Here is a 10,383-nt window from a genome sequence, read left to right on the forward strand (position 1 = left end):
GAATTGCTGTTTCCCATTCCCTGGATTGGGATGAAAATCTCCTTTGGGATGAAATCCCCTGGATTTCAGGGCTTTGCACAGAATAAAGCAGAAACCTGGACCAGCAGCTTTAGTACTTGAAAATTTTATTTTCTCAAATGAGCACCAACACATATTGTAAATATGACAAACAATACGCCTCCCTCTAATACTGAAGAACTATATACAATGTACAAATACATGAAAAGGTGAAAACCAATTATCTGAAAACAAACAATTGCATTTATGACTGAAGCAAATGACCTGAAAGAATATGCCAAAAAAAAAATTAAAATAAGATCAAAGATATAAAAATATACACAATTTGTAAACACAAGAGCATCCATAGACAGGCTGGTATTGGAAATATTGTCCTTAGTTTTGTCAGTGGGGAAAGCATTCCCATTTCCTTAGGAAGAACAAAACAAAGGATACACACAGTTGTAACGATGAGAACAGCTTATTTGTGGTTGTACCTTACACAATGCCATTCTGCTTGCATTTAAATATGTTGATTTTTGATTTTTTTTTTTTTTCTGAATTCAAGATGATTTCGTTTCCCCTCTTCTGCTTGTTCTTTTTCACCAGGATTTCTGCAGAAAACCTCTGTCTAACCTGATTGTTTCTGAGCACTGAGGCCTCTCCCGTGGTGGGAAGAGCTCCTTCCCACTGAGCTGAGCTTGGTGTTTGGTGTCCCCTCTTCATCCCAAAACTGCTTCACCTGGAAGCTCCTCCCAAAGCAGGGAAGTGCAGTGAAATGCATGATTCACACACTCTCACAGAGCAGCCAGAAAAATGCACACAGAGAGAGAATTCTCACTTGATCATCACGAGAACAACGGGGTTTGTTTGGCGGGGCTGGTTCTGTTCCTGTGGGGTTTGAAGTTCTCCAAACCCAGAGAATTTAAAGAACCTGCAGCAGTTCTTGAACAGCTCCTTGCTCAGCAAAACACATCCAGTGCTTTGTGCTGTTGGTCCACTTTGGGATAAACAAGAGACCAAGTGAAATAAAAACAAAGGAGGGTGAGAAGGGGGGAGATTAAAGACAGCAAGGAGAACAAATTAAATGAACTTTACTGCCAAGAGAGGTAAACTTTTACTCTAATTTGTTATGTAGCAGCCTGGTTAAAAACAAAACAAAACAAAACAAAACAAAACAAAAAACAAAACAAAAAACAAAACAACAAAACCTCCCCTCAAAAATAAAAGCAGGATCCAAAGATTTGTGGTTTAGGTTAAAATCAGCATTGGGTTCAAAGCTCCATCCTCCATCCCTGCGAATCTGAGGCTGCAGCTCCAGAGCTTCTCACTCCAGCCAGCACTGGTGCCAGGGAAATTCCACACCTGGATTCCACAAACCAGGGAAAAGTGGGAGCCCCAGGGGCTCTGGGGGCTTCCTGCTGGGAGCAAAGGGGCTCTGGGCTCCAGGGAAAGGCAGAGGGGAACTGGAGCCCTCCTGAGTGCCTGCAGCCCCTCCCAGCCCAAATATCCCCCCTGTCCCCAGCCCAGCCACCAAATCTGGCAGCTGGGAGTCCCCTCCCCTGCCACATCCACAGGAAACACGGATCCACTTCAAGAGGACAAATTAGGATTTTTGTTTCCCTTTAAACATATTTTCCAACAAATACAGAAGGAAACAGGATCATCATAAACAACAACGATAACAAAAAAAAAAGTGCTCTCAGGGAGGGGCTCTGAGAAAACAGCACCAAATATATTATTTCTTTAAAAAAAATTAAATATTATTTACAAAAGTATATTTCACAAGGTAACGTCTGGGGGTTATTTTTTCTGCTTTGTATATATTATCATCTGACTATTTCTTACAGGGGTCAGGATTTCACACCAGACAATCCACCAGAGCAAAAACAATTTAAAACTTACTCAAGTCTGAGCTTTGGGGTACAGGGGGGGGATGTAAACTCAAGGGTGCTCACAGCTGCCCAGACACGAGGCTGGACACCAAAAAAAGGAGGAAAACTCAGTGCTGTCCCTGTTTTCCTGAAGCTGCTGCCCATGGAAAGCAGCAGCTCCCACGGGCCACATCTCCCCTTCTCCTGGGAAAAGCCTGGCTCAGCTCAGCAGGGAAGTTCTTTGGTTATCTCTGAGCGTGTCACTCTGTGCCACCAGCTCTGCTCCCCAACTCCTGCCAGCCCCAGCTGCCAGGGCAGTCAGCAGCCAGCTGAAGCTCCTCGTGCTCCCTGCACAGGCCCCTTCCTCCTCTCGGCCACCACAGCCACTGCCCGGGAGCTCTCTGGTGCTGGGACAGGCACAGCCACGCTGGGCTGCACCAGGGCTCAGGGCCAGGCTCTGAGCACCAGACTGAACAGGACAAAACCAATTAAAAGCAGATTAAGACCTCGCCCTATTCAAGCTTGCACTGGTTGCCATGAAAAGCCCAACACCTGTGACCAGTAAAAACCAGCCAGGTCTGATGGAGCATTGTCCTTTTTTGTCCCCAGTGAATGGATAAAACCATTTCCACCTGGCTGGCATTTCTCAGAGCAGTTCTCTGCACAGCCCTGCCTTTTACTTTGCTTTTTGATCCAAATAACCAACATCAAACCATGAGCCTTGCGTGCTCTTCTCAGCCTCACAGGATTTGGGATGATCCCTTACCTCTCCCAGCTCCTTTAAAGGCTCTGTGGAGAATAAAGAGCTCTTTGAAGAACAGGAATTGCTTCCCACTAGTCAAAACCCAATAAATTGCCATGGATCCTCAATGAAAGGACAGGGAGATGGCACCACGTCAGTGCCAGAGTCCACAACACAGCAGGTGCTGTGGGAGTTTTGATTTTTACTGGATTTGTCACCGAGGGAATGAGGCTGGCAGAAGCAGAGACAATCCAAAACAAAAGCTGAAGCAATTGTTACACAGCCAGAGCAGGAGGGTGAGGGTAGAAGCCACCTCTGGACAGGTTGGTCACAAACTCCATCCCCTGCAGGAGCCCGGCCACCTCACCTCAATTCTCCAAGGCTGTCAAGAGCAGAGCTTGGAGAGAAAAAAAACAACCTCTGCTTCATCAGGTTTGGCTTTCAGCACAAGGATCCAACCCTACATTCCACCCTGACCCTTCAGGAGAGTCTCTGTTCCCATTCCCTGCCAAGTGAGCACCAAATGACTCCTCCACAGCGCGCTGGGATCTCTCAGGGCTGGGGGGCAGTGACTGCACATCACAGCTCCAAAGCTTCTGCTCCATAAGGAGCCACCACCCCCTGCACAACTCTCCTTCCTTCCTTCTGCATTAAGGAAGATTTCCCTCCATGCATTACCCTACTTGAAAGAATTCTGCCAACAGAAAGGAACAATTCACTCGGGGAGAGACAGAACGAACTCAGCTCGATAGTCCTGGGTGATGCACCAGACACTGGCTGGGCTGCTGCAGAGCAAATTTCTCATTTCATTGTGGCCTGACACAGCTCCCCTGGCACACAGGGCACCCCTTCCCCACCACCCCCCTGGGAAGGTGCTCAGGAATCACCAGGGACAAATGAAAACGGGAAGGACTCGTTGTCCCTTGCAGTTCTGACACCCACATCCACCCCTCAAGGCATGGATCATTCCAGGGCTGCTGGGAAGATGCTTCATTTCTTTTTTTCTTTTTTTCTGTTTTCCTTTCCCATTCGCCCCGTGCCTGCAATGGGCTGCTGGCAGTGGGGAAAGGGGGGAGGATACCTCAGGGATGAAATATCCACCTGTGCAACACAACTGCCACAACTCAGCTCCCTCCTCGCCCCGTTTCTGTGCCAGGCCCCCCCAGTGGAGCCTGGCATCCAAGGAAAAGGTTCTGTAACAGCATTTTCCTCCTTGCACTTGTGAAAGATTGGTAAAACACCGCCAAGGGTGCTCAGGGGAGGCCAGGAAACCCAGGGGCAGCCTCTGTCACTGTTTGTCCCCATCCTCCTCTATGGAATTTCCCCCTCCTTGCCTCACACGTGCCTTTTTTCACCCCTCCACATTTTCTAGGCTGCAGCTCCAGCCTCCTTGTGCCTGAAGTGGTTTTCTCCTCCTCTCTGAAGGGCTCACAGGTCAGGATTTGGTTTCTCCAGCCTTGGGGATGCTCCCCATGGCCGTGCTCAGCTGGGACCTTCAGCCTCCCTGCCCTGAACCAGCGAGGAAAAGGAGAGGCAGGAATCTCTCCAGCCCCCAGCCCTGCCCCCTGCAACAAGGAGTTCATAAATAGCAAACAAAACCCAGATTGTGGGGGGAACTGGCTCAGCCAGCTCAGGCTGCAGCTCCACCGATGGATTCAGAGAGAAAACACAGCCACGAGGTAACTTCTGTCCTTTCACACAAGGAGACATTCCTGTGTCCTTCTTAGACAAGTGGATATTTCTGTATCCATTCAGACAAGTGGATATTTCTCTATCCATTTACACAAGTAGGTATTTCTCTGTCCATTTAACAAGGAGATGGTTTCAAGCCTTGCTTACCCAGGACTGAAAGGAGAAGCACAGCATCACCCTCTGATGGTTCCCCTGCAGGCCCCACCCCTGTCCCACCTTCTCCTGCCCAACCTCGGGGTTGGCACCGGCTGGGAGGTGCCAGGAGAGCCCAGGCCAGGCTGGGTGGAGCTCTGGGCACATGGAATGGCTGTCGGGCATTCGGTGCATTCTCTGAGCCAACAGAACAGAGAGAGAAGCAGCCAGGGTCAACTCACAAACAGATACAAAGCAAAGAGACAGAGAGACAGAAATTTAGAGGCCAGTCACCAATAAAGATGGAGAAGGGTGTGAAGATGCTCCCGGATTGCAGAGCCTCTAAATGCATGGAACCAAGCGTTCAGTCACTCTCTCACTCTTGGGTACAATGTTCGGTTGGATGGCATCTCTGGCACTGCTGGGCCGCGCTCTGCTCAATCCCAGCCGTTGTCCTTGATCATGTGAGCTAGTTCAATGATGTATTTGCCTTCTTTATACTTCTGGCTGCTTTCAAAAGCGTGTTCCTACAATGAAACCAGGAGCAGAGTGAGACTGAGGGGGTGTTTGGTGGGAATCAGCTCAAGGATCAGATTTGGGAATGCTGGTGCCTTCCCACAGAGACAACTGCAGGTCTTCCTGGGGGCTCTCAGGAAATTGTGAGGGAAAAAAATCTTAAATCCTGCTTCTGGAATCCCAAATTCTGCTTCTGGAATCTTAAATCTTGCTTCTAGAATCTGAAATCCTGCTTCTGGAGTCCTAAATCCTGCTTCTGGAATCCCAAATTCTCCTTCTGGAATATTAAATCTTGCTTCTAGAATCCGAAATCCTACTAATGGAATCCTAAATAGTGAGTCTAGAATACTTCATCCTGCTTCTGGAATCCCAAATCCTGCTTCTGGAATATTAAATACTGATTCTGGAATCTTAAATCTTGCATCTAACAATCCTAAATTCTGCTTCTGGAATATTAAATTCTGCTTCTGGAATCTTAAATCCTGCTTCTAGAATACTAAATATTGAGTCTAGAATACGAAATCCTGCTTCTGGAATCCTAAATCCCGCTTCTGGAATACTAAATCCCGATTCTAGAATACAAAATATTGAGTCTAGAATACGGAATCCCACTTCTGGAATCTTGACTAATGTTTCTAGAACCCTAAATCCCAGTTACAGAATCTTAAATCCTACTTTTAGAATCCTAAATCCTGTTTCTAGGACCCTAAATCCCACTTCTTGAATCCTAAACCCTGCTTCTAAAATCTTAAATCCTGCACCAGTTCAGGCACTGGTGAAAACATTTGGACAAAATGATGTGGGCCTCCAGAAGCAGAAATTAGGATGTAACGTTGGATTTTATTGGAAGATAATTGAATTTTTGAAGAGCAAACAGATAAAGTCGTGTTCAACAGCATTTCCAGTGGGGAGGACACAGGATTAATGGAGCATTCTGTTATTCTGATAACATCTACCAGAGTAATAGAAAAAAGACAGTGTGAACCACAGGACTGAAATTATCCTCATTTATGTTAAATGTCACTGAGGGGCACCCACCAAAACCAGGTGTAAATAAAATAAAGTTAGTGAAAATAAAACCACACTAAAGCTGATTCTCTAAATGCAACACACACAAAGGCAGGAGGAAACCAGATGGTGACAGATGAAAAGCTGCATTTTGGGCTCCCAAAATGACCTTTCCACCCCCTCAGCTGCAGCAAAGCTGCCCAGGGGCAAAGGCAGGGACACAAATACTCACATATTTCCAGCCCAGCGTGGTTTTGCAGTTTTCACAGTAAATATCTGCCACGGCGTGCAGTCCTGTTAACAACACCCGCTCCTCTGCAGGGCCACAGCCCACGTTCACTCTGGGACAAAGCACAGATGCTCCATTAGTGCCTTCCCACATCAGGATGCTCCAATGAAGCTGGCAAACATTTCACTGCAGCGTTTGAAAACGCGAGCAGGAGGTTCTGAGTTTCCCAGCTGTGCCCAAACAAAGCTCTCTGGCAGTTCCAGAGCAGAATGAAAAGGTAAAATGGGATTTTTATTCAACTAAAAAACTCAATGAAAGCTTTGAGCAGGAGATTAATAACACTCTAGTCACTTGTGCTAATTAGGCATTTGAGAAAGGTTTTCATTCTCAAATTGGTAAAATGGTACTTTTACTTTCCCAAATGGAAAATTGAAAAATGTGACTGAAATCAGCAGCTCTGCTGAAAGCCAGACCAGCAGTGACCTCTCCAAAACTATTTCCAGTCACTGAGAAAACTATATTCAGTTTTTATGAAGTGCATATTTAGATATCATCTCTCTCCACATTTACAGAACTCTGGTTACTGGTCCCACTCCATCCTGGGAGAGGAGAATGACTCAGCCATGAGCTCTGATTTCCCAACCCGATGACGAAAAAATTCACCTTTTCCTTGCTGCTTATCTGAAACCCCTGCACGACTCAAATATGAATCAGGGGCTATTTCTGCCTCTTTCTCCAGCCATGTGCAGGAAGCTCCCCTCTCCCAGGCAGAGCTTTTCTGAAGGAAATTGGGTTTTTTTCCCTTTTCCAGGACGGTTTTGTTGGATCCCCCCCGGCGCGCGCGGGGTACTCACACGGAGTTGAAGAGGTAAGCTCGTCCTTGGCTGCCCTGGAAGGACTGCAAGGCAAGAAAACAGAGCTCAGCTGGCTGCTTGAGAGGAAAGAGGCAACTGTTCTCCAGCTCCAACAGCTGCCCTTTTCACAGGGTACACCTGGAACTCCAGTGATTTCACACTTCTGGTGTTTATGAACTTCACTCCTCAGCCTCACCTGAAGGCTGCACAAATGGGTTTGTGTAGCCATGGTATTTTCTGAAAAATCCTTTCCTGAGAGTTCTTCCTCCTGAGAAGCTGAGAGGCCTCAGGAACAAAATGTAAACATTGATTATCTGCTGCTGTGGAATGCAACAGGTGCATCTGTGATTGGTCTCATGTGGTTGTTTCTAATTAATGGCCAATCACAGCCCAGCTGGTTCAGACTCTCTGTCCAAGACAGAAGCTTTTGTTATTCATTCTTGCTTTTCTATTCTTAGCCAGCCTTCTGATGAAATCCTTTCTTCTATTCTTTTAGTATAGTTTTAATATATTACATATAATAAAATAATAAATCAAGCCTTCTGAAACACGGAGTCAAATCCTCATCTCTTCCCTCATCCTCAGACCCCTGTGAACATGGTCACAGGCTTGAATCTCTTTTCAAACTAAATTTGTGCATGAATTGTGAATCTCTTTTCAAACTGCCCTTGTGCATGAATTGTGAATCTCTTTTCAAACTGCACTTGCACATGAATTCTCCTTGGGAACTGGCCACTGAGCTGCTGACCCGAGCTGAGGGACTGGGATGTGTCTGTGCCAGGAGCTGCTCCACACATCCCACAAAAGGCTCAGCCCTGAGGTGTGTGCAAACCTCACATTCCCACTGGGAGAGCCTCAGGAACTGGGATTAAACCCAGCAGGAGATGGAGATGGACAAGAGAACCACAGAGCAGCCAAAGCAGCCCAGACAATGCAGGCACATCCTCAGGAGCACCATGGGAAGGCAGAGTTTGGGGGATCAGGGATCAGGATCCAGCCTGGCAGGACACTGCAGGCATTCCCAGCACCTCCCAGTGTGCCACATCTGTGCCACCAGCCTGTGACAGTGCCAGGCTGACAGGCACCAAGTGCCACCTGCATTTTTAATGTGCTTTGACAGGCACACACTGAATTAAACATTTGGTGCTTGTGAGCTGGGCTGGGCTGTCTGTGCACAGGTTACCTTGTGGGACACCTCAGGGAATGGCTGCACCGAGGGCCTGGGAAAGTCAAAAATCAGCTTTTCTGGACCATTTACTGCTCCACTTTGCACCTCACCAGGAACCTTGGAATGTTGAGTGGTTTTCTGAAAATGATTTCAGACCAAAAACCCTTAAAAGGAAGGACAGAATTTTGATGGAAAAGAGAAACACTCATGTTTTACCTCCAGGCCCTCTAACAATGGTCATTTATTTGGTTAAGAGCAACCCCACATCACACAGAACAATCTCTGGGGGGTCTCTGCCCTCCTTCCATCACCTGCCCAGTGAAGAGGCAGCCAAAGCCCTGACAGCTCCTTGGGAAGATCCCCAGCTGCAAAAGGATCCTTCCCATGGAGCAGAGGCACCTCAGAGGGCAGAAACGCCCCGGGGCACCGGGCAGGGAGCCAGAGCCAGCAGTGCCTGTGAGGTCTGCATGGCACAGGGGCTCTGCCAGCTGAAATCCCTGCCTGGCACACAATCCCTGCCTCCTGGAGGGATAACTGCTCTGCAGAGGAATCTGAAGCCCAATATTAGCTGCCACCCAGGGCACAGCAGAGCCCCTGTGGATGCAGAGAGGATGCCTGAGGCACTGGGATATCTCTCTGACTCAAACAACAGCAGTGCCCTGAGGGTTTCCTCTTTTCTTGGGGAGCAATTCAACAGGACACACGGCTCAAGCATGTTTGTGTAATTGCATTTATGAGAGAAGCTTCTCCCAACCCCTCTGCAGCACTCAGGCTCTGTGTTCCTGCTGCTGGCAGAGCCCAGGCTGAGCCAGCCCGGCCGCCAAACCCAGCCTGCCCCATCCCAGGGAGCTGGGGGCAAAGTGGGATCCCAAAAAACGATTCCCTGCTCAGGAAGGAGGCTCCAAGCCAGGGAGAGCAGGAGGGCACTGCCTGTCCCTGCTGCAGGGCTGGGATAACTGGGGAGGGCTCAGGGATGAAGCACAAAGTCCCACAGACATGTGTGTGCCACCAGAGCAAAATGCAAGCAGATGAAGCTCTCTCACCATCCAGTCCTTGCCTGTAAATACTTCTCCAAAAACACCAAAAGTGACTGAGTTTGCCAATAACAGCAACCGTGGGAGCAGAGTTTTTATAGGTACAGAAATAGGTTTTTCTGCTCCTGCTGTACAAAGGTCTGTCTTTAGTCAACAACAACCCCAGGCCCATCAGCTGTGCTGGGGCTCCCTGGACATTGCTGCACTCCCAGAGGTGCCTGCCCTTCCTCCCAGCTCAAACCAAGGCTTGGGGGTATCTAAGGGTGGTCACTGGAAAAAAAAAAAATTCACATTATTTACTCCCTGTCCAAGCCGAGTTTTCAACAAACCACTGCTCAGCTTTCAGTGCTGTCTCAATAATCACCCTCCAGCCAGCAGAGGATTTGGCAGAACACATAAAAAGAAGGGAGAGAAGTCTGGTAACCACAAATTCCCCAGTGCATTTGTCCTCTGCAGGACTAAGCTGGCTGTGTCTTTACAAAGGTGGCACAGGCAGCTTTTATCTGAGTGCTGTAAGCTGAGCATTCCTGGAGATGTTCCTGCTCTTTGGCACACCAGAAAAACTGGCATATGCTGTAATGGGAACTACAAAATCAGGAAAAAAAATAACCCAAACAGGTGTATTTATACACAAGCAGATGCTCTTGTATTTGTTTTTGTTGCTTTGTTTGTTTTTTTAAGAGCCACACAAAGATTTCCACAGCACACTTGATCTGCACTGAAGTGACAGCCAGCAGCCAGACCTACTTTCTGTGCTCTGCATGTTCCCTGTGCAGATTCTCCTGATGCACACTCAGAGGTGCAGCCCAATCCCCCTCCCACTGAAATCCAGACTCTGAAACAGCTCCTGGCATCACTTTCCAGCTGAGAGAAATGGAAAGGATTTTCTGTGGCTGTTTCCCACTGGAAGCTCCACATGTGGTGTCAATATAACCTGGCACGAGTCTGAGCACCAAGATGTGCCCCAAACCCAATTTCCTTGTGCTCATGCATTAATCCCAATTCCCACCTGCTGCTTTCCAACACCCCACACCAAGCTCAGCCTTTGTGGCACCTTTCAAGCCTGATCTGATTTAATTTGATTAAAAAGATGAGCCCTGGAATGCGTAGCAGGGAGAAAAAGGGAAAATAAGAACC

The 10,383-nt window shown here is 47.8% G+C and overlaps 1 protein-coding gene across 1 annotated transcript in view; it reads right to left on the minus strand.

The window, feature by feature from the left end:
- Nucleotides 1–108: 108 nt before the first annotated feature.
- YPEL2 (yippee like 2) overlaps nt 109–10,383 on the minus strand; it is a 20,423-nt gene continuing 10,148 nt past the window's right edge. Inside the window, exons 2-4 of the mRNA XM_005424401.3 lie at nt 7,045–7,088; nt 6,194–6,302; nt 109–4,964 (exon numbers count right to left, since the gene is read on the minus strand). Of these exons, the coding sequence (XP_005424458.1) occupies nt 4,875–4,964; nt 6,194–6,302; nt 7,045–7,088 (243 nt within the window). The 3' untranslated portion in view covers nt 109–4,874. The remainder of the gene's footprint in view (nt 4,965–6,193; nt 6,303–7,044; nt 7,089–10,383) is intronic.

The sequence above is a fragment of the Geospiza fortis genome, unplaced genomic scaffold (assembly GCF_000277835.1).
Source record: "Geospiza fortis unplaced genomic scaffold, GeoFor_1.0 scaffold538, whole genome shotgun sequence".
NCBI classification, from domain to species: domain Eukaryota; kingdom Metazoa; phylum Chordata; class Aves; order Passeriformes; family Thraupidae; genus Geospiza; species Geospiza fortis.